Raw genomic sequence first — 25,322 nt, 5'->3', positions numbered from 1 at the left:
TGGCTGCTGTTAGCCGCAAATTAGCAACAAACATTTCAACAGGCTCATACCCCGGTCGCAAACGTTACGTCAGAGGCATGGCGATCTGATTGGTTGAAGTTAACACGCACCAGCGGTGATAGACAGATGGGTCATCCAATCACCTGACAAGTAGCTTGGAAAAAGTGCCCGCAACCGTCAGCGGGTCGGGTTACTGCATTCCCACATTCTAAACCGTCCATCTGGCAGCGTCAGGTTAGGGAAAACCTTGAGTACAACACAAACTGTCTATTTTGCTGCAACTCGACAGTGCTGCTTAATCCAGGACAGGTAGATGTCAGGACTCTCGGCTCTGCATTGTCAAGGGATGTGATTAGCTGTGCGTGAGTGGGGGTGGGTCATGGGGCGGGTGCACTCGGAGTTTGTCTGTAAATGATTGGCTGTTTCCGTGTCACTTGTACTAACAAGGTACATGATTGGCTGTATGAGCCACGGAGCAGAGGGAAGCGCTCTATAATGTGATGGATGAAAGTGGTAACATTTCATACATAAACAGAAAAAATGCGATTATCGATTCTGGAATAAAAGATCGATTCAAAAAATCGTGACATTAAAAATCGCGATACTTAAGTGAATCGATTTTTTCCCCCACCCCTACCGCTGACAGTGGTTGGGCCTGCTGTGACATTTTGTCTAACGACAGCGACAGGATATCAGGAGTGACCGGGGGCAATTGTAATCCCCCTTTTTTTATTTTCCCCTCCTAACTCACAGATAACATCAAATGCAGCAATCATCCTATAAGAAACATTATGTGCAACAATTGCTATATTTTCACTGAGAAGGACAAGACTATAATATTGAATTTAAGGCAATTAGTCAGTGTTACAATTGCCCCCATTTCATTGTTAGATATGATTTTGTGCAGAATTCCCATACAAATAATAATAATAATAATAATAATAATAGTAATAATAAAAATTGTAGGTACAGAGGTAACAGTTAAACTATAATAAAAATAGCCATTCGTCTACATTCTCTAATTGTTAGTTTCTTGTCAATTAAATAATGGTGAAGTTTAACAATCCATCAATTTGTTGGGGACCCCGTCGAATCCTCTCAAAGACCATTGTGGACACCAGACCCTCGGAGCCTCAATCCTGCCCTATAAATTCCCCCATGTGAAGCTTATAAGGGGGAATGCCCATCCCCCCAATTTGCAAAATGAATTTTAGGCCCTGGGCAGGACGTGGCACGTGAGAGGACCACATTATTTCCCCCAGTTACCTTCCCCCCAAACAGGCGCCCCAACCGACCAGAGGAGGCACTAGTTCAGAGTCCAGGACGCATACCCTAAATTCCCACAGACAACCGCAGACACGGCCAATTGTGCCTGTATGGACACCTGACCAAGCCGGAGGTAGTCACACGTGATCAGACCCAATGTCAACGTCAGCAAGCTTCCAGCGACGGTCACACATGTCAGCTTTCATGGCGCTCCATCAAGATTCTGAGGGAGAAATCTGATTGGCTGGGCTGTGACGGAAGTTATGTGATACAGCGTGCACACATTCCGAATGCACCGCCGACGAGGTCTGTGGTTGGTCACTTTATATGTCTGTCACGCATCCTTTTTTTGTGTGTCTTGGGGCGGGCGTTAAACCACTTTTCAGAGTTGTGTTCCAGATGTAGATTTATCTATGGTTGGCTACTGCGAGACGAAGCCGGAGGTAAGACGGGGGCTCGAACCTGTGACCCTCATGTTGGTAGGCAGGGAATCTACCTCTGCACTACCCGGACACCTATGTTTTGTTTGTGTGTATGCACATGTGTTGTGTGTGTGGAGTGTGGTCAGGCCAGTTGTCCATCATGGTCCATTTAGCCTTGTCAGTATGAGCAGTAGAGGAGTAGCTTTCTCCCTTCACTCTGACAGGCAGCTGGGCTCCATGTCTGCTGAAGTGCATATAGCCTCAAGCTTGTCAAGCACAAGACAAGAGAAGGGAGAAATCCGATACCCTTGAATGCTTGATTCATGGGTCAGTGTTTCTACGAAAACTGTTTACATCAAGATCTGTCATACACAAACAGCAGGATTGATACAGACATACTCATCAGTCCACACTCTTTACATGCTCCCTGCATGAGATCCTTTTAGAAGACTTGCACTGTTCAGCAGTGAAAGATTAATCAATATTATTGTGTATTGAACCTCGAGCCTCGTACCTCAACGGTTCGTACGAATGTGCATATTGTTACAACCATAATAAACAATGCTGCGTATATAGCATGGCAAAATTTAATGGCAAATTATGCACTACCGTATAGGACTGCATCTTCTACTTGACACTTTAGAAGTGGGCTTGTACTATAAAATGAACAGCAGTCAGATCTGGTTTAAAGTGCAGCTTCAACCCTGAGAGCCAGCGCATATAGCCCGTCTTAGCCATCATCTTCAAACGTGCTATGATCTGACTCTCTCAGCGTCGCTCTTCAGCAGCTGCCAAGTTACACAGCTACAGAGTGCTTATAATTAGCTTGCTGTACTGTCACCGGCGCTACCAACCAACCATACCAACCAATCAATCAACCAACCAAACCATGGCAAGGCAACAGTGAAGTTGTTTTCCCCCTCCTCCTCTCAGCGCTGAAATCCTGGGGATTTGGATTCATTGTGGATTGTGCCACAGTTTTCTCCTATGAAGTCCATTGTGAGGCTCATTCAATGTTAATGCCCCTGCAGTCTATGTATAAAAAGATGGATCTAACGAGAGAGAGAGAGGGAGAGAGAGAGAGAGAGGGAGAGGGAGGGGGTAGAGACAGAGAGAGATATTTTGAAAAATCCTTATTTTGATTTATTATAAGAAACATGGCATACAGTATACTTCAAGGTTATTGTCTTGCAGTAAATATAAATCACACCCAGGTGCTGAATATGGCTGTCCCAAATTATTATTTTCTTCTCAATTTATTTTTTTTGATTAGTCAATTAATATTTTTTTTTAATGTGCTGAACATCACATTTAAAAGGTGCTACGCTAATGCTAACATTGCTAATGGCTAACGTAGGCTCAGGTCTGGCTGCGTATTGCGTAATGACAATAAGGTGCCAAAGTCACCTCCTCTCCCTGTCTATGAGATTTCATTTCATTTTTCCATAGACCTTGCATAAACATTTTTTTTACTTGGTCAAATCAAGCGATTCAACTATAGTTAGAATCATGGAAGACCATGTAAAATTTTACTCGCAAAAAAATTAAAAAATAAATTATTATTATTATTATTATTTTAGGGTTGGGCGAATTTTGACGAAGAGTCAACTTTTGGCCCATTGAATTTCGACTAGAAATGCCCATCCCTAAGTACTATGCAGTTAAGATTAGGGATGGGTATCGTTAAGGAATTAACTATACTACTACTCTTATCGCCCACCCCTTTAAAAAAAAAAGACAAAAATTGCGAGTCAGATTTCACATGGTCTCCCCTGATTCTAAGTATAGTTACACAAGGTCTATGAAAAAATGTATGGCAGATGAAATCCCATGGACAGGGAGAGGGGGTGACTTTGGTACTCTTGTCATAGGCAGCCAGACCTGAGCCTACGTTAGCCAGCAACGTTAGCATCGGGAGGGACAGCCCTTTCAAGTAAGTGGTGCAGTTCATATGCTACAAATGGACACCTCGTGCTACAAACGGACACACGTGATGTATAGAAACGGCTTCACCGCTTAAAAAAAGAAGTGACTGACAGACAGATAAGATCACAGTTGTTCGAGTGACATCACAGTTGAGCAATTGCAAATGCATCCAACACGCATGCACGCACGCAAGGACCCACACACGCACACACACACACACACACACACACACACACACACACACACACACACACACACACACACACACACACACACACACAACTGCCCAAGTGACATCACTTCCGTCAAAATCTTCACCGGACACCGACCTCCAAATCTCGCCCACACAAATCTCGCCAGATGACTGAGTGACATCACAGTTGAGCAATTACATAACATCATTTTTAGTTGAGTGACATCATTTCTTTCATAAATCATGACGGACACTGCCACCGCCACAGACAGACAGAAACCACAGCCAATTTTAACTAAAAAAGAATAGGCAATTGCTCGAGTGACATCACGGATGACATCACAGTCGAGCAATTGCCTTCCAGTTGAGGGGCATCGCTTCACACACGCACACCCTCTTCCTTGTCGCCTCGATCCAGAACCAAATCCAGACCCAAATCTCGGGAATTCTCGGCATGAACAATTGTCCCCTGCCCACATACAGTACACACAACAACACACACATCTCGGGGAGTAACATATCGTGCTCCGCAGAAAGTCGTTTATAGAAGCGGTTGCACCGCTTAAAAATCATAGGTTAGGCACAAATGGACATTATTGTATAGTCAATTCATTGGAATGAGCAGCTCCACAATGATGAGGTAATCTATGGTGATTAATTTGATCAGATTCAGTTTCCCAGTATGTCGTTCATGGGAGCTGTCCTAAAAAGTAATAAGCCCCATAGGACATTTCACCACAGTCAACACTGTGTTCGCTGGCATCTTGTCACCACGTGTACTTGGCAAGTAAACATGTACAGTATTCATAGCCGCTCACTGATGTCTTTGCAAAAAAGACCCACTTTTTGTAAGAAATTTATTGGGTGAGTACAAGTGTACGCTATATCAAGTGTAGGCTATTGAGTTACCATTCTAGTTTGTGTGTGTCTACACACCTGTCATACAGGTGCATGTGCGTGCGCATGTATGTACTGTATGTTAGCAATGTACATTGTACGTGCATTCATGTGTGTATCCGAACGATATGGAAAATATCTCTCTCTCTCCCCCTCTCTATCAAGCTGGTTAGTCTTAACCCATCCCTCCTCTCAGACAGACTAGTGTCCAGTCATCCGTAACCGTACACATTAGATGGTGACGTGTAGAAGTTGATCCCGGCCGACCCAGAGGAAGTGACAGGAGCATGGATGTCTTTTGACACCAAGCTGTCCACTTCTCAGCCATATATTGTCTGACAACTACCCTGCTGTCTCGCTCCGCAGCACTAAACCAGTGTAGGGAGGGAGCAGACACAGAGGCCCCTATCGTTGCATCAGCGCTGTTTCTAGGCCGAGCGCCTGGCGCTGCGCAAATCAGTGGGCGTGGACCAGCGCACTTGCTATCTTGGTATCGGCGCTACACTCAGCCTCAACCATTATAACCACGCCTTTTAAGCGTAAAATTATGCATAGTCCGCTCATTGGAGAATTGCAGTAAAGAGACACACGCTTGCCTTTTAAGCTCCAATTCCTGGACAAATCCGGTAAAACCAGACAAAGCCAAGCGCTCTGCCGCCCCCCCTCCCTTCATCCAGTCTGTCTGTCTCCATAGGCTATTATTCCATATTATTATGCTTCTCAAACCAATCTAACTGCAGTTTAAATACTGCAAGCATGTAAATACCCTACACTATAGCCAGATCAAAGTGAAAAGAATGTTCTAAATGCATCAGCTAGAAAAATATAGCCTATTAGATTGGTGAAAGTTTGTCCAGAAAGATATCATTTTCTCTCGCCTGCTGCAGGAAGGATGATGCACATAAATATAGCCTACATTATGTAAAGTCATTGCATAAATGTGTTTTTATTGTAAAACTAAATGTGAAGTAGGGCCAAGTTATTGGAGCGGACATCACAGTATAGCAGATGACAGTAGAAGCGCGTTCCGAAGCACGTTCCGCTGTCACTTATCTAAATCACGTTAAATCGACAAGGGGTATATATAGGCCCAGGAGGACATATATGTTTCACATAGGGTGGTGTTTTGATTTCGATGTTTTATTTGGTCCAATATTGAAATGTTCTACAATTGGAGGTTGTGTTACCATTACACATTATTTAGATCGTCCCTTAATATAGGTTTTCGGCTCATTTGGTTGCTATTTAGTAGCGAAATGGAGAAGCAAAATGCATGCTGGGACATTCATATTGCAGTGAACTTACAACTTATTTTTTCTATGGGACGTGTTGTGTCTGTCTGAGCGAGGGAGTCAGAGAGAGAGAGTCGTATTGTGCCTGTCAGACTGATATGAGCAAGAGAGAGGGAGTGACACAGAGAAGGGTGACAGAGGGGAGCCAGAGGAGTGCTCCGCGCAACTAGCGCACTGAATAGGCCTGGTTTTCAAAAGCGCAAAGCGCTAAATTTACGCCAGGTCGGAAGATATCAGTAGGCCGGTATTTAGCGCCGACACGCCTAGTCTCGCCCATTCTGGGACTGCGCCACGCCCATTCGGCCTAAAGCGCATTTGTTGATATCTTCCAGAGGCAGGCGCAAGGCACGTTTTTTTGTGTTTAAGGCCCGTTTTAGCGCCGAAGGCCTGTGGGAGAATAGGGGCCAGAGTTGTCACACACACATAGGGATGGTGTAGAGATATGCAGACTCACTCACACACATAAACACATGCAAACAGACACGCATACACTACGGGATGTTCATCAGTTATCGAAAATCGATAATTGATCGTTAAGGAATGGAATCGATCATGTGGAATTTTTATGGATTTTGTTATTATTAATTTTTTTTTTTTTTTTTTTGTGGACTAGGTTTGGGTGGAATTCGTTCCTCCTTGCCCCACTCCATTGCACAGCCAACTAACGTGAGGTGGAACTTCATATAGTCTATAGTTTTCTGGCTGGGCACAGGCCTTTGTGCCAACAAAACTGTTTTAAACATGGGGAATTCACACCGGCATGCGCCGGGGACAGCAGAGTGTTGGAGAGGAGACACATTGAAATAAAGAGTTCATTGAGGAGAACACGTTGTCTTTCGTATTTTCTGCCATAGGCATTCATTTTGTAAAAATAAATAAATATATATATATATATATATATATATATACATTAAAAAAATATTATTATTAATATGATCGATAATCGATAATTGATCGTTAATTTTCCCCGATTTTCGATTATGGAATTTTTCAAAATGAACATCCCTACACTACAGTAACAGTCAAAAGTTTGGACTGACTTGATTGAATGGACTATATTTTTCATTACCATAAAGCTATTTTGATCGAAAGGCTTATGCTTAAAAGTGCTTGACATTTGCTTCTTAAATACAGACAGTGAACTTGATGAATACATTTATTTTCAAAGCCTTTGGGCCCTATTGTCGTCAAGCGCTATCTGCTTTTTGCGCTAACATTTGCTATCGTCCCATTTCACCCAACTCTTTGCACTAAGAGCTCTGAAAAACAGGTCTTAGTGCAAAAATACCCTGCTGCGCTTGAGGGCACCATTATTCTGTGCAGCACGGTGCAGGGCTCCATGAGCCTATTTACACGCATTTTCCCACCTTAAAATCTGCCAGTGCGCCTAAATATTTTTATAACACGCACCGGTGCACCTTGGATTTTGTAGTGTCTTTCTCTGTGTTTCTCTCTCTCTCTCTCTCTCTCTCTCTCTCACACACACACAGCGTGCTGTTCTGTCAATCTCCCCCCCTCACACACACAAAAAGACAGGAAAATACAAAAATAAAACATTTTCAATTGCTTCTGAGTGCTTTAGACTTCGTCTAAGAATAGTTTTACTTTGAAAATCCGACTGGAAGTCGTATCATTGTTATCGCTAGTGGCACACAGGACAATCTACGGTATTTTTGCGCTAAGAGCTGGTTAAGAGCTGCTATTAGGAGCTCTTAAAGTTGCCTGGTTTGGCATACATGGGGCATGCCTACCCCATGCACGCCCAGTATAATTATAATGGGCGTAGAGGTAATAGCGCAGCAGGGAGAATACAAATGCGCTTGTGCACACCCCCACTTTGCATTGCGTGCGGCGTTAAATAAGCACAAATGCAAAATTACCACTTTTGCAACGATAGGGCCAAAAGTGTGTTGTTCTCTGGGCTCGAGGCTCTGATGTCTTCTCCACACAGACAAGTTCCAAATGCACCCTGATTTTCTATTGCATTGCCACAGTGTGATGTATCTTAGAGCAGACGAAGCCCTGCAGATTCAATACGGTGTGGCAAATGTAAAGTCGGGTTAAGGTCAATTATATGCAGTGTTGGGGGTAACTCATTACAAAAGTAACATATTACATGTAATATATTACTTTTAGCAGTAACTCAGTAATATAACTTATTACTTATAGGATTTCAGTAATATTATACCTGTTACTTTGTCAAGTAACTCAAGTTACAAATTGAGTTACATTTTATTAAATCAAAGCACATATTTAAAAAAAATATACAATAATTTCCTGTGTTTTTATGCAAATAACAATAAATAAAGAAAAAACATTGCATGGATGCATAACTGGGACGTATCCTCAGTGATGTACCCTGGGGTCATAGGATGTTTTGGGTCTCGCAACATCATACACCCTCACCCAGGTGACCCAGCCGGGGCTGGCCAAGCCCCAACTTACGTCCCAGTAGCTACCCACGGTCAGTCCTCCAGGAAGGGTCGAAGGTGGTCACGCGGTCAGGGCCACTCAATCCGCTGCTCCGGAACTACTCTGCCGGGACCGGGGGAGGGGGAGGGCTCTGGTACGTAGAGGGACCGGGCTCTGTGGGTTGCCACCCGGCCGGGCTCCTCCCTCGTCTCACCAGGTCTAGGACCTGTGCGCTGCACCAGACTCCCCCGCTCCAAACATCTCATTCCGAGGTGATGGTATCTTGGTGGATACCATGCAGTACCAGTACTTGGTGGCACTGCAGTCTCCACTTGCGGCTTGAATGGCCCTCCTAAAAGGCCTCTCGTGGGTTGTTGGGCTTCTTCCTCACGGAAGACGCAGGCTGGGGAGCTAACCCATACTGCTACCCGGGTGCCGTCCCTGTTCCGGCTGTCAACTGACTCTCCAGTAGTCACTAGTCTTTCCTGGTTGTCACGTAGTCTATTCCTATGAGTCACTGGCTAAGCCAGGCTAACTAATAAAGAAAAAACATCGCATGGATGCGTAACTGGGACGTATCCTCAGTGATGTACCCTGGGGTCATAGGATGTTTCGGGTCTCGCAACATCATACACCCTCGCCCAGGTGACCCAGCCGGGGCTGGCCAAGCCCCAACTTACGTCCCAGTAGCTACCCGTCTTAACCACTATAGATGACAATAACAAAGGAAAATAATAACATTTAGAATTTTGGATTGTTTACACTGACTTCAAGATGGTTGAAAATATTTTTTGGGATGGTTCCGGGGCGGCAATGTCATTCTGCTGCTGCTGTTGTTTTGGTAAAAGTAATGCAAAAGTAGTGTACTAAGTAATGAGTTATACACAGAAAGTAATATTGTAAAGTAACTTATTACTTTCAAATAAAAGTAACTAGTAATATGTAGTATATTACATTTTGAAAGTAACTTGCCCAACACTGATTATATGGTTGAGTGGAGTGTGTTGAATGTCATTAACTTAAAGTGCAAAGTCACAACCCCTTCCCTAGTCATTTTTCCTCTTAGCGTTGACACACACGACAAGATTTCTTGAACCAGTTATTCACCAAGGCTGCTGTCACAGTGTTATTATGATGATTATTATTAGGGGTCCAAACACTGCAGGTGATGGGACCCTCTTGTTACCTCCCCCAAGCAGGTGCTGTTTGTCTGTCTGTCTGTTTGTTAGCAGATTTACGTCAAAACGAAACGTTAGCATGGTTCAAGGAAGAACCCATGCAATTTTGGAGGGGATCTGATTTCCATATCTTAGCAGACTGGACTATTGGTGGAGGTCTGCGCTCTTTGAGTGCCCTTCTAGTTTTTGTTATGATTCTTCTTCCTCTGGTATGGGACATCATGGCATCATGGTGGTGTGTCGACACATTCTTGTGAACAATATGGCCCCTATCGTTGCATCGGCGCTGTTTCTAGGCCGAGCGCCTGGCGCAGCGCAAATCAGTGGGCGTGGACCAGCGCACTTGATATCTTGGTCTTGGCGCTAGACGCAGCCTCAACCATTACAACCACGCCTTTTAAGCGTAAAATTATGCACCGTCAGTTCATTGGATAAGTGCAATAAACGAATCGCATGCTTGCCTTTTAAGCTCCATTCCAGTGGTCCAGCAAAACCAGACGAAACCCAAGCCTCTGATCCCCCCCCCGCCCACCTCCCTTCATCCCGTCTGTCTCCATATATCGGCTATTATTCCATATTATGATGCTTCTCAAACCAATATAACTGCAGTTTAAATACTGCAAGCATGTAAAAACGCTACACTATAGCAAGATCAAAGTGAAAATAATGTTCTAAACGCATCAGCTAGAAAAATATAGCCTATTAGATTGGTGAAAGTTTGTCCAGAAAGATATAATTTTCTCTCGCCTGCTGCAGGAAGGATGATGCACATAAATATAGCCTACATTATGTAAAGTCATTGCATAAATGTGTTTTTATTGTAAAACTAAATGTGGAGTAGGGCCAAGTTATTGGAGCGGACATCACAGTATAGCAGATGACAGTAGAAGCTTCCGAAGCGCGTTCCGCTGTCACTTATCTAAATCACGTTAAATCGACAAGGGATATTTATAGCCCCAGTAGGACATATATGTTTCACATAGGGTGGTGTTTTCATTTCGATGTTTTATTTGGTCCAATATTGAAATGTTCTACAATTGGAGGTTGTCTTACCATTACACATTATTTAGATCCTCCCTTAATATAGGTTTTCGGCTCATTTGGTTGCTATTTAGTAGCGAAATGGAGAAGCACAATGCATGTTGGGACATTCACATTGCAGTGAACTTACAGCTTATTTTTTCTATGGGACTCTGAGCGAGGGAGTCAGAGACAGTCGGTATTGTGCCTGTCAGCCTGGTTTTCAAAAGCGCAAAGCGCTAAATGTACGCCAGGTCGGAAGATAGCAGTACGCCGGTATTTAGCGCCGACACGCCCACTCTGGCCCATTCTGGGACTGCGCCACGCCCATTCGGCCTAAAGCGCATTTGGCAGCGTAAAGCCATATTGATATCGTCCCAAAACAGGCGCAAGGCACGTTTTTTTGCAGTTAAGGCCCGTTTTAGCACCGAAGGCCTGTGGGAGAATAGGGGGCCAAAACTTCAGAACAACACATGGTAGTAACTTAGATGACCCCATTAGATTTTGGAGCACCCACCATGCTGTATCGTTTTGCATAATAATGAGGAAAAATAGATTTTATTGAAACATCTACGTACAACCCCTTCATGTGCTATATGAAGACACGTACGCTGGCATATAATTATTTTCTAATAAATGCATTAATTTGCTTAATTAATTACCTCCTTTGCATAATTAGTTATGTGTAATATATCACAGTGGTTATGGCGGGACATTAGGCAGGTCAAGGGCCTTTCATGATACTTATACAACATCTTGCATATGTCTTTCTTCTTCCTCTTCATTGGTAGTAGTGATGTTTTAGCCTGGGTAAACCCAGCCTCCACGTGACCTCTATGGGCTACGCTACAGGGATAGCCTGTGACGTCATGTTGAAGGCTGGGTTTACCCAGGCTAGTGATGTTTATGATGATGACTAATGTGTTACATTGTTGCTTATAATGACTGTATGCAGATTTTGCTCAACAAACCCAGGTGGAGTAGAGCGAGTAACTTGTCTTGCAAGACAAGAGTCAATGCTTTTCCAGGCTGTTGAGAAATCTGATGTCCAAGTATTTTGCCGATTGAACGGTTCTCAGAATGCCATGATCATGCTGCTGTCAAATCCTAGTTTCAGTGATGTGCGATACCAGTCCCATATGTGAAAACTGGTATTACTGCCTTTTATTATGCCTCCGCCGGCGATAGCCAGGCCGGAGGCATTATGGATTCGGGTTGTCCGTCCGTCCGTCCGTCCGTCCGTCCTTCCGTCCGTCTGTCTGTTCGTTCGTTAACGCAATATCTGAGGAACGCCTTGACAAAATTTCGTCAAATTTGCCTCAAATGTCCACTTGGACTCAACATTGGACTGATTTGATTTTGGTGGTTAAAGGTCAAAGTTCAAGGTCACTGTGACCTCACGAACCCCATTTCAAAGTTCTTTAACGTGATATCTCAGGATCGCCTTGACGGAACTTCTTCCAATTTGGCTCAAACGTCGACTTGGGCTCAAGGATGAACTGATTACTGATTTTGGTGGTCAAAGGTCAAGGTCACTGTGTTCTCACGAATGCCGTTTTCAAGCTCGGTAACGCCATATCTCAGTAACACCTTGAGGAAATTTCTTCACATTTGGCTCAAACGTCAAAGTCTGCACAGACATGCATGTCGACTCCTCACTTGTTGGCGGAGGCATAATATCCTCGGTGCGGTCATTCTAGTATCAAGTAGCAATGGTTTTCCCTTAAAACATTTTGTCGATGTTTTTATTGTGTTTGTGTGTTTATAATGCATGTTTTTTTATGGACTTCGAGTCTGATAATAAAGCTGATTGATAGGCAGCACTATAAAAAATGAAATGTATAAATGCATATCGCTCATCTCTAAAACTGATTCCCTGTTGTTCTTTACAGTCAAACCAACAGTGATCCACACAGACATGTTTGTCAACAGTATCGGTCCAGTAAATGCTATCAACATGGTGAGTAATGCAACAATATGATGTTCATGTATTATTAATTAGGGATGTAACAATACATCGCGAGACAGTTAAAAATTGATACAAATGTGTGAAGAATAGGTGAGATTAATGAATCGCGATGCTTTTTTCAGTTTTTCTTTTACACAGGAAAGGAAATGTGCATTCATTGCAAAGTTTGTGTTTTGCAGTTATACCCTATCTCAGAAATAAAAAGGGATCAATAAATATTAGTTAAAGGAATCTTTTTCAGTCATAATTTGTCTGCAATCTCATTTTGTAAAAGAAAAAAATCATGAGATAATCATATCTTGCTATCGAATGGCATCAAATCATGAGTTTAGTGTATCGTTACATCCCTATTATTAATATTATTATGTTGCTCTACTGTATGTATCACTAAAGGAGAAAATTGCCTATTTTCTTGCCTTTTGCCTCTTGGATGTCAGTGTGTTGCTCATGGGCACTTCAGCAGGCCGATGCTTGCTGTCAAGGCAGATTGCATGATCTCCCTAATCACCATGCAGTGTAGCGTTGCAGTGCGGGTGTCAATCCGCGGCTTACAAATTGCACTGGCCTTTGCAGCACAGTGGGTAAAGGTGGTCCATTTAGTGCATGTGATCGCTGAGTCATATGCGTAGGGAACCTCCCTCCCCCCTTGCATTAATATTGCTGAATAACAGTTACTGGGCAATAGTTGCATTACACAATATACTGGCTAGGTCAGACCTCGGCGCAATATATTTCCATTAGCAGGACTTGAGATACAATCAGATGCAGTCTGAAGCATCACCTGAAAAAACTCTTTGTGGTTTAAATAAACACACCAAACTGTGATCTTCTCTGGATGTGATATGGAGAGGATTTTTTTGATTGATTGATTGATTGATTGATTGATTGCTGATTGTGTAAACCACTTGTGGTTCAGATTCAAACCAACAGATTGGACCATGGCAATATGGATTTCTCATGTGATCGTGATCTCATGATCTCACGCGAATCCAGCTGCCTCGCAAAATGTTAGACAATCAGTAGTCTCGCTGGCCAGCCTCCCCTCCCTACCGTGAGAGGAGTCTGGCGCCGCAGGTCTCCATAGTGGGATTGCGATGGGCGGCGCTTAGCAGCAGTGCCCTTGGAAAATAGTTTCCAACAATCCAACTTGCCGTTTTCAGCGTGTAGCAACGAGCTAGCGTGTAGGTTTCTGCCGTTGGCTTGCTAGCTAGTTAGCGTTGTTGTTTTCACTGAGGCGTGTTACATGGTGTCTGTGCTTGATTGTTCCTCTCCAGGCCCTCCCCCCTGTTCGTGTAGTCACGGTTTTCGGTACTTCGATACTTAGTCGGTACTACATTGTTTTCGTTACTTCGGTACCTGTTTTTGCATGGTACCGAGGGTATCGATTTTTTTTTATTCAATAAACAATACTTGAGGGCTACATGCCACTGGTGTTGCACTGTCTGCACTCACTGCCATACAGAGTTGAATGTAAGAAGTAAGCAGAAGCACATTGTATTGTTTTAAAGTTGAAGGCTACATGCCATTTGTTCATTGGAAATGGTTGCATACTTTAATAAAGGAGAATATGTTGAAGAAATATCAGTCTGTTTTTTTTTACCATGGTACCGAAATTGGTACAGAGTACCGTGGAAATTCACTAGTACCGGTACCGACTACTGAATTATTGGTACCGTGACATCACTACCCCCTGTGCTGTGGCACCTGTGCAGGAGTCAGGAGAGCACAGGTGTACTCACTCTGCCAATCAGAGGCTGCAGCTTAAAACCATGGAGAGACAGACAGTCAGCCCCAGTAGGCCATCTGACAGCTTTGTGTGCTGTGTGTGGTGATTAGCACTTGTGGATCGGTGTCGGTCAAAGAAAGCTTTCAACTCTTCTAGAGAGTGTGACTCTCAGACTGAGAGTGGGGCACCTGACTCTCTTGGAGAGTGTGGTCAGTTTATTTGGTTAACCTCAGCTTTTGTGTTTATGACAGTTTCCCCGCAGTTTCCCCAAAACATCACAAGACAAAGTTATGAGAGCTACAAAATCTTTATAAATATCAACAACTAGCCAACGCTGGTGGCCTGTATGGAAACAGCGTTGCTCAAAATGGTTGAAAGTTATATCAATTTGGTCATTCAGTGGCGAACTAGAAATTGACTCCATTGACTCCCATGTATGTGTATGTAGTCTATGTAAGTATCGTTAAAAGAGCCTGGTGACACGAGACTCGTTATCACAGCACAACACTCAGGACAACCCCCCCGCTTTCAACACGCTCATGTAATCACAATGGGAGATTTCTCTACGTTATTCCCTTGTCCAACTTGTCATATACACCGCCATGAAGTCCCTTTTTCGTGATTCTTGTCAAAAGGTGTAGTCCACCTCTGCGTTTTCCTCTCGAGTGCAGAGCTGCAGCGGGGTACTATTGGAACATTCTCCCCCTCCCTCCTCCTCAGGCCCCGGCTGCTCACAGGCGAAACAGCCTCCTGCCTCCTGCCTCCTGCCTCCTGCCTCCTGCCTCCTGCCTCCTGCCAGTTCAGCTAGGACGCTCGCCCTCACAAAACAAACAAACACAAACAAAAATCGCTGGTGTGCGATTTTTCTGCACATTTTTTTCTGCACAATCAGTGTCTGAAATTGGATACAGGATTACGGGAATCCCACATCTGTTTGCGCGAACCGCTGCATACGACTGGACAAGCCGCTTGTCACAGACAGGCGGGCAGAGCGTCAGTGCAGCTGCAGCAGCTCAGTAGCCTATAAGTCGGAGGTGAGTGTCACTTCACCATGCCTTCTCCTCCCCGTCAAAAGTGAACCAGGAAAATACATTTAGGCTGTAGGCTGCTTTTGTGAAAAAGGGGCACAGAAGAGTCCTCTCTGTCTTCTCTCTGCACAATCAAAGTGGTTGAGTGGTTCTCAATGTGGGGTCCGGTGACCACCAGTGGTCCTTGAGAGGATTCCAGGATTCTTTGTTATCTCTCAACCTAATATACCGTAAATTCCGGACTATAAGCCGCACCTTTTTTCCCGTTTTTTGGCCTTTTTTGGCCCCTGCGGCTTATATAACGGTGCGGCTTATCTATGGATTTTTTCAAAAAAAAAAAAAAAAAAAAAATCTCTCTTTTTTAGCACTCTTTCTAACTATAAATCCTATATAACTATAATAAGTTTTAATTTCCTCTCTTGCCCTCTTTTCACCACACTGTATGACACTGTATGACACTGTGTGCACTGTAAAAAACAACACAGGTGGTGTTGTGTTATGTTGTTTTGTTGAAATGTTAATAAATGGGAGCTTCCTCAAACAGCCATCTCTTTCCCGACAATCCCCTCTGTGCATGAACCCTTACATATGGTAATTAAACATTAAAACACAAAAAAAAAAAAAAAAAAAAAAAAAAAAAATACCATTAAAACACCCGCGGCTTATAGTCCGGTGTGGCTTATATAAGAAAAAAATAGTCAACTTTGCAGGTGCGGCTTATACACCGGTGCGGCTTATAGTCCGGAATTTACGGTATATGGAATTCTGGACAAAATCATATCTAGGCTACATAAAAAAATAAAAAAAATATGATTTGCATCTGAGACCAAATCTCATCATATGGGGGTCTATTGCCCCAATGTGAACTAAATTAGGGCTCTTTAGTGTTTTTCCATCTTGCCTACTTTTATAGGCTTTGGAGATGCACCGAGATGCACGTGCTAACCCCACCGTGACGTCACAATGTACCAAATCTCCCATTAATTTGAGGGCAAAAAAAAGCAGTGTTCAACCCATAGAGGGCACTTATGCAGCTGAAAATGATACAAATGGTACAATGGTAACAGTTTGGTCTCAAATGTGGAAATTTTGACCAGAATTCTTCACACACCACCCACAAAATCATATATCGTCGCTGTCGCGGCAGGACCTCGAATCTCAAAAACAGCAACTTTGCAGGAAGTAAAAAAAAACCTGTTTGCTCTTAACACATTGAGTGCCAGCCATGTTTTCAATCCTGTAGGTAAGTTGTGCCAGGGGTGTTTTTGACGATTCTGGCTCATTTTACAACAGCCGAGGATTATTTTCTGTTAAGAATTCATGAACACCAATCATCTAAAAATAACTAATAGAATGTGTGCTTTCTCTGTCTAAAAGAGTTAGTTTGCAGAGTTAGTAGTTATGTAGATATTAGCCGTTGAGTACAGCATGGTTTCAGCGTCTGGAAATTTATTCAGAGATAAATGGCTTTTTGTGAAACAGTCACTTTAACCATTCATTTTTGGCATCAGTAAGACCGTCAGACATTCTAAACAATAGTTTTGAACAGTAATTTCCTCCATAACAACAGGAAACACCCCTCTCATTCAAACTCCTCCCTCCGTGTGTCTTCTCCTCCTTCCTCCTGGCTTTACAGCGGGCGTGTCAGAAGCGCGTTGCTGCTGCCTGCCTGCCTGCCTGCGTGCCTGCCTGCCTGCTTGCCTGCGTGCGGACGCTCCTTGTGCGAGTCAAGATGGGCCGGGGAATGCGTGGGCGATGGGCAGATGTTGATTCTGGCCTTTCTGAGGTGTTTCAAAGTGTGTTTCACCTATAATCTATTTTGCAAATCGCTCTCCGCTCTCTGTGTGCTGCTGCCTGCGCGCGGCCGCTCTTGGCCAAGACAAGTCTGAAATGGATTACTGTAAAATCGCCTCGCCATTTCCTTGAATGGCTTGCTCCCGCGGCAGTTTTTTCTTTGATTTCGGTCGTCTGGGGGAGCACTGTCAACACTTAGTGGGTCGGTAAAATAGATTATACACATTCTCTTGCTCCAATAGTGATCTCGAAGATGTAAAAGTTGTTGATTGATGTCCCACCGTCAAAAAAAAAAAATGTTTATGTAAGACGAGTAAACTCGGCTCTGGCACTCAAGCGTTGGATTATGTAAGACGAATTATCTCGGCTATGGCACTTAACGTGTTAACACGTTCACTGCCAATGACGAGTTGACTCGTCAAACACAATCCAACCGTTCACTGCCAATGACGAGTTGAGACGTTTTTTTTTTTTGACGGTGCTACGTGGATCAATGCCCCCCACGTCTCCTATAAAAATATTGGAAGTATTGAATGTGTATAATCTATTTTACCGACCAACTAAGTGGCGACAGTGCTCTCCCGACAGAGAGAAAGTCAACCAAAAACAGCCGCGGGCGGCGGGAGGAAGCCATTCTCAAGGAAATGGCTTGGCGATTTTACAGTCATCAGTCACCAGACTCGCCCGAGAGCGGCCGCGCCAGCAGCAGCACACCGAGAGCGGAGAGCGGTGCTGGCGTGGGGGATTGCAAATTTGCATAATAGATTATGGGTGAAACACACTTTGAAACACCCGCAGAAAGGCCAGAATCGCACGCATTCCGAAAACCCAGAAACGAACGAGCCTCATTCTCATACTGTAGGCGAAAACGCTTTCACGCTGCTGCACACGGGCGCACAACGGTGGGGGGTTCCAAAAATAGACTGGGTGGGCAGCATAAAGCCTAGAATCGCACAAAGCTTCATCAAAGCTCTCAACCGAAAATCCAAGAAACGATTGAGCCCCATCCACAGTCCACACTCGCCACACTCGCCGACGAGGGGCCGCCAGAGAGGGAGGCTGCTCACTGCTCAGACAGGCAGGAGAAACTGGCTTGTGACAAACGCCACCAGACACGCCCACGGAGGGAGGAGTTTGAAGGAGAGGGTGTTCAGAACTATATTGTTCAGATGTCTGATCTCTCACTGATGCCAAAAATAAATGGTTAAAGTGACTGTTCTGCCTGTTTGATTGAATTTCACAAAACTGCGATTATCTCAGCTTCCTGTCTCAGACGCTGAAACCATGCTGTACTCAACGGCTAATATCTACATAACTACTAACTCTACAAACTAACTCTTTTAGACAGAGAAAGCACACATTCTATTAGTACTTTTGTGAACTTTGTGTTCACAAAGTCCAAGCAGAAAATTATCCTCGGCTCTTGTAAAATGAGCCAGAATCCTCAAAAAACGGCTTGGCAGAAGCTACCTACAGTAAAAAAAAAACGGCTGGCAGTGAATGTGTTAAAATACTGAACCAAACGTCGTCAAAGTTGGCACATGTCTTAATTATAGTTAGTTTCCCGCTGAATGTGTCATTACTTTATTAATATCTTACCTGGATAAGCTCAAATGATATTGTTTATATTATCAGTCCGACTTGGAAGCACTCTCTCCCGGCCAGTCAGGCGGGAGAGAGTGGTATGCTCATGCACGAGCCCCAAGCTCCGGGCCGCGGGGGCGCGCGCAGCAGCAGCAGAGCTCCCCCGCCAAGGCGGGGGCTTTGGCAAGGGAATGAGAACAGTCTGACATAACGTAGCGTTAACGTTACTTTATTCTTGCCAGAAACCACTCCGATTTGCATGTTAAAACAAGTTTGCAGCCTAGGAATAACTGGAAAACATTTGACTTTTCCGGGTTTAGTGTCCTGCGTGGGGGGGTACAGACGGAGGTAGGGGACGAATTTCGAGGTCTGACTGACAGATTGAGGGCGAATGGCGTTACAAGATTTACTCACAAGCTCGTTTTAATGCTTTTCCATTGGTTGCATTTGGTAAAAACCACACAGAGACGTGAAGGGTGACCAATGGCACTGATTGATGACAAAAAGTAAAAAAGTGAAAAAAGTGACATTCGAGGTCCTGGCACAACAGCAACGATATATTGGTTAAAAGCTGAAAATAAGTGTTTTGGGGGTAAGTTACACTTTAACTTTATTTTGGTAATAAAAACCTGATTATTGTAACGTATCTCTTGTCTCCTTTGTCCCCCGGGTTGTTGTGTTTTATATGTTACATCCTTTCTCCCCTGGTCAAACTTGGGAACATAACAGGCGGCAGGGCACTATTTACAGCGACACACACAGGGAGGAGGGAGCAGAAGCCGCTCTGATTGACATGGTCGGAGCCAATGACAGAGTTTGTAATAAGCCGGGAGCGGACATCCGGCAGTGACTGAAACAGTCGCTCTAATGGGGAGCAGCTGTAGAGCAGGGGAGGGCTTATCAGTTGCCTGTTTCCGTGGCGAGCGAGTTTAGACAATCATTAGAGTTGTCAAAATGTCAAAACAATATATCATGGTTTATTGGAGAACCAGCTGATGTTAGCATTACTAATGAAAATTTGTAATGTTTTGGTTTTTTTCTTTTGACAAAAAAAGAGGAAAAAGTGCCAGTACCGTAATAAAAAATAAAAACAAATGAATAATATGAAGTATTACCATTATCAAACCTGAAAAAGTATCAAATCTGAAAGGTAGTTAAGCTCCTTCACCTCAAGGGCAAACAAGTAAAGCCTATTCCATGGGTGAATGCACGGAAGCACAGACTAACCCTGTGCTATTTGTAGACTAGAGTACAGCGTAGACTCAGATTATAGAAGTTAAGCTATAGTGATGGTCAAAATAGGGCAGGGCAGGGGGTGGACGGCGGCAAGGAACGAGCTTAGCGAGAGAGAAAGCAGGAGAGACAGACAGACAGACAGAAAAAATCCTTGCCGTCATCACATCCGTGTAGTGTTGTGTGCGTCTGTTTTCGACCTCGCTGGGAGCCCAATTCCATAGTAATTCAGTAGAACAGTACATGCTGGCAGGGGGCCACTTGAGTTAGTCTTAGCTAAAAGCACCCACACATAACTCAATATACTGTAGTGTAGTGGAGTCAGGAAAGAAGCACTGCTGTGATCATTTAGAAAGTGTGGGAACATTTCGTTTGGATAGTCCGCCTACAGAGTTTCTACAGAGTATTTATATAATTTCAAAAGATTATTAGTTGATATTAGTTGACATTGAACAATTGAACAGTTTTGCTTTGTAGATGTTTTTTTAACAGCTTAGTAGTTAAAATTCAACAAACAAATCTGTTTGCTTCCCATCTCATACCTGCACCTATGTAATATGTAGGTAATAGGCATGTTCAATTGCCACATATACTCATAGATAATCTGTTGAACATGTTAAACAGTTGAATTGTTGAATATCAACTAATAAGCTGTCGAAATGTTACAAATACTACTACTACAGTGGTCACCAACCAGTAGATCGGTATCTACTGGTAGATCTCAGGGTGCCTACCAGTAGATCCTAAAATCATTTTGGATATATGAATGTGACTTTGTAGCATCAGTGTCTTGCATTCAAGCAGTCAGTCCATGTATGTTTATTGCAAACAGACAATTTAACTATACATTAACAAATACTGTTTATTGCTAATTGATTATTGCTTATCGTTGAAATTATAAACAGCATTTAATTTATGGTCATGTCTACCCAGAAATGTTTTTAGGGGTTCAAGCCCTGAAGGGGCTGAAACCCAATTGGTATGGTTTCAAGCCCCGAAGGGCTGGAACCCCTATTGTTTTTACTTTGGTTTATTATTATTATGGTCATTATTAGGGCTGGCACGGATCAGAAAACCCACGGATCGGATCGCGTGACGGATTTTGAGCCACGGATCACAGATTTTTCGGATCAGCAAAAAAATATATATATCAGATTTTTTCTCTCAAAATTAGATTTTCGATTAGATTTTTTTAATACTATTATAATTCTCTAACCATTTGTTGCCCTGCACAGCTCAAAAAATATTTTTTTCTCATAAGTGACACAATGTATGCTTTTACTCTGAAGGCAGAACGACCCAACTTCCTGTTTTAGGTGGCACTGCTATGCCTAACTTCGTGGCTGTTGCTTGCACCAGTCACATGACACGGGTACAGACCTACAGACCAGACCAGGTCAGTCTGGAAATATAACGTTGATGCTACGTTAAGCTACTCAGTGGCCCCACGTGTTGTTTTGTTGTTATGTGTCCTAAGGCAACATTTCACCGTCCGGTGATAATGTGTTTGTGAAACGTGTGCGCGCGTGTGTGTGTGTGTGTGTGTGTGTGTTGTGGCTCTCGTTATCTTGTGCAGCGCGCAACACGCTGATCGCATTCCTGTGCTTTTTCAGAGGTGTTGAAATAAGTTTGTGTGACTGTCTTTAGTAGCCACTAGCCACAGCCTTCAGACATACTTTACAGCAGCGACAAGGGATGAGGAAGCTCAATTGTGCTTGCCATGATTATGCCTGTCTGTGTCTGGCTGCGCTGGGCGTTCTCATACACTAACATTAAACGTTAAATGAAACGAAGGGGGGGGGGGGGTCCGCGGACTATTGATGTTCCGAACCGCGTTCCGAACCGTGGGGGCTGATCCGTACGGGTCACGGATTATCCGTGATCCGTGCCAGCCCTAGTCATTATGGTCCATACAATCATCAGAACACAACACCTTGCATGGTGTCATGACACCAGATGCAATCTGCATAGATGCTGCATGCTCTGGTGACATCCTGTTTTCAGTGTGATCCTGTGGTGAACACATATATGGCCCTATCTTGGTACAGGCGCTATCCGCTTTCGCACCGGTTTGCGCACCTTAACGTGTGTCCTCTGCAAACCCACTCTTCATTTCACCTCGCGCAAGTGTCAGTTTGCATTCCCGGCACGATACCATCCAGTTTTACGCCGGGATCTGCAGGTGTGGGCGTGCCCCAAGCCAAACCAGTCGTGTCGCTGCAAAATGCCTTGCACTCATTCTTTGCACTAAGAGCTCTGAAAAGCAGCTCTGCAGCTCTTAGTGCAAAAAAAAAAGGCCCTGCTGAGCGCAGACACACGCAAATCCACTCTTCAGTCCAAAACCGACCCAACCAAACACACAAACTACTGAATTCCTTTATCCAGGAGGAGCGGAGAATAGACTAGAATAGACCAGAATAGAATAGAATAGAATAGAAAAAATAAGAATGGCAGACATCCAGTTGATTCTGAGTATTGAAACGTGTGTTAGTATACTATGATGGAAGTGAGGTCTCCAGACCAAATTTCAAGCAGAAGGCCACACATGCATAACCCGATCACCCCCTGACGTCAGTCAAGTTCTAGCATGACGTGGTCAGTCAAAGTCCAAGTATGACGTCTGCAATGACGTCAGATATGACGTCAGTTAATTCTCATATATAGCAAGGGTTCTACGTCACCTCTCTCTTTCTGGCCGATCATAGCAGCAGCTAGCTTCACGGCAGTCGATCTCCCCTGAAGCCGCCCGTGGATAATCCCCGTGGATCTCTCAACGCTACCCACTCCACTCCCGGTATGTCGGATTCCGAGCCAGAGCAGTCCATGGACAGTGACGACAGCTTAAACGACGATACCCTGTTCCGGATCGGCCATGGAGCGTATTTGCCTTCCGAGACGTCCGACAACACCGGGGGAGCGGCCGTGCCACAGGCTGCCAACGTAGCCACGATGAGAAGGCCCGGCGCGTGCTCCCGTAGCACAGGGCGCGCCACTGCGATGACCCGTGGGAGGAGAGCAGAAGAGGAAGCACCGTGCGCTCGTGGACGCCCAAGAAAGCGTGCGAGCGAGCCGGAGGGAGAGGCCGGGGACGAAGACCAGAGGAGGAAGCTGCCCCAAGAGCTGGGAGTCGCCGAGGAAATGCAGGCCGCGGGGCCGCTGTGAGATGCCATATTCTTCCTGGTCGCACTGACCTCCAGGCTGCCGCCCCGGAAGCGGAAACGGCCGCCTTCGCAGCTCCGCCGAGCTGACAGGGGTCGTCAAGAGCCATTCTGCTGTCCCTGCTAGATGCTAGCAGATCAGTGGAGGCTCGTCTGAGGGCTCTGGAAACACCCCCCCCCCCCATTCCCCCCACCTTCGCCTCAGCCCAGCCGGCTCAGCAGCCGATCCCGCCCCTGCCCGTTCAGGAAGCTGACGTGTTCCCCACCACCACCCAACCCGCCCAGATGAATACCCTGGCATCTGCCATGCCCGCCGTCCCATTTGGTATGCCTTTTGTTTCTCCTTGTGCTAATGTTTCTCGCAGGCTGAGGTCCCAGATTTTGCAGGGCAGAGACATTAATTTAGTTACCATCCTGCCATCCCCCGAGTGTAAAAGGAAGGTTACCGGTGACCCAGACGCCCCCGTCTATTTAAAGTAATCCGACCCCCGCCTGCCCTATCGCGACGTGATTTGCGACGTGTACCCAGAGCGCCGCCTGGAGCTAGACAAATATCTGGCGCTAATAGGGGACCTACAGACCAACCATGGCAAACTATTCTACCAGTATCATAAAGCATTTTCCGCCAAAGCTGCCCTGATAATCACTCAGGCTAACACGCGGCTAAACTGGTCCATCATGGACATCATGGTTAGCGGGCGGCCGGCGAACACCTGCTACTCGTGCGGCGAACCGGGGCACTCTGCACAATTCTGCCCAAAGGCGGCCTTTCAGTCCAGCGCCGCCCCCACCCCCGCCCCCTCCCGGGCGCCCGGCACCAGCGGGTCCTCCCAGGCAGGCAACCAGGTGCGTAGCTATGGCCCCAACACGATCTGCAAATATTTTAATGAGAACGTGTGCACGTACCCTAACTGTATCTTCCTGCACGCATGTAGCACCTGTGGGGACGCTCACCCCCGCTCTGTCTGTCCGCGAAGGACCCGCCCCCCAAAGCTGCCCCCCAAGAAGGAGAGAATGGGCTTCCGGGGATACTAAAACTCCACCCTTCCACCCCCTTTCGACGTCCCAGCTCTAGCGCAGGAGCTTTCCTGTCACCCCGACCGATTGTTCGTCGACTACTTATTGTCCGGCCTCTCCCAGGGGTTCACGGTAGGTGTAGTCTCCTCCCCCCTGGCCCCCCACACATAAAATTTGCAATCCGCCCTCAAGGAACCCGAAATAGTCTCCCAACTTCTCGCCAAAGAATTATCTAAGGGATTCCTAATCGGCCCCTTTAAGTCCCCCCCCTTCCCGGTGTTCCGGACAAGCCCAATAGGCGTCGCCACGCGCAAATATTCCGGCAAGAAAATAATGATAATCAACCTCTCGTCACCCCGGCACGGCCCCATCCCCAGCATAAATAGTCTAATTTCCCCCGAACCCTTCTCCCTCCACTACGCCTCAGTAGACCACGCCATCCTCCTTATTAAGTTTGCGGGGAGAGGTGCAAAGCTTTCTAAGGCATCTCGGACGCTTTCAAAGTCATGCCCATCCATCCCTCCCAATGGCCGCTGTTCGGAAATCAAATGGGAGTCGAAGTTCTACTTTGCGGTCAGGCTCACGTTCGGCTGCAGGAGCAGCTCTGCCATTTTTTATTCACTATCAGAAGCGCTATGCTGGACCCTGCTTAATAACGAGCGTCTCCCCGCCGTGCTCCACATGCTGGACAATTTTTTACTGGTGGACCCCCCGTCGGTCCCCTCGGTCTCCCTAGACAAACTGAAGGGGGTGTTCCGAAGGCTAGGCGTGCCTCTAGCAGAGGAGAAAACCGCCGGCCCCGAGTCATCGATTGAATTCCTGGGCATCAATCTCGACTCTGAGCTCATGCAAGCCTCTCTCCCCCTCGAGAAGCTCACCCGAATCCGCGAAATCGCCCAAGCTTATACGTCCGCTACCCAAGTCACCAAACGGGAGCTCCTGTCCCTTCTCGGCCATTTACATTTCGCCATGCGCATCATTCCCCAGGGCCGCTCTTTCATTTCTAGGCTGCTCGATCTGGCGTCCTCAGTCCCCGGGCTCCTCGACCCGGTCACCCTCGACGGGGGCTGCCGGTCCGACCTCCGGTTCTGGTCTCACTTGCTATCGGACTGGAACGGGGTTTCCTTCTTTTACGAGGACATCGTCTCGTCTGCGGACGGCCTGAAATTTTTTACAGGCCCCCATCCGTGGGCTTCGGGGGGCTTTT

The 25,322-nt window shown here is 45.4% G+C and overlaps 1 protein-coding gene across 6 annotated transcripts in view; it reads left to right on the top strand.

Annotated features, from left to right (window-relative positions):
* gabrg2 (gamma-aminobutyric acid type A receptor subunit gamma2) overlaps positions 1–25,322 on the top strand; it is a gene marked incomplete at both ends in the record, with an annotated part of 200,496 nt that overhangs the window by 49,484 nt on the left and 125,690 nt on the right. For all 6 annotated transcript variants that reach the window (XM_083649578.1, XM_083649580.1, XM_083649582.1 and 3 more), the window contains one exon: positions 12,499–12,566. In XM_083649578.1, coding sequence (XP_083505704.1) covers positions 12,499–12,566 — 68 coding nt within the window. The remainder of the gene's footprint in view (positions 1–12,498; positions 12,567–25,322) is intronic.

Source organism: Poromitra crassiceps, assembly GCF_964638095.1.
Source record: "Poromitra crassiceps genome assembly, chromosome: 1".
Classification (NCBI taxonomy): domain Eukaryota; kingdom Metazoa; phylum Chordata; class Actinopteri; order Beryciformes; family Melamphaidae; genus Poromitra; species Poromitra crassiceps.
The sequence above is the reverse complement of the archived record's forward strand: the minus strand, read 5'-3'. Positions and strand labels throughout refer to the sequence as shown.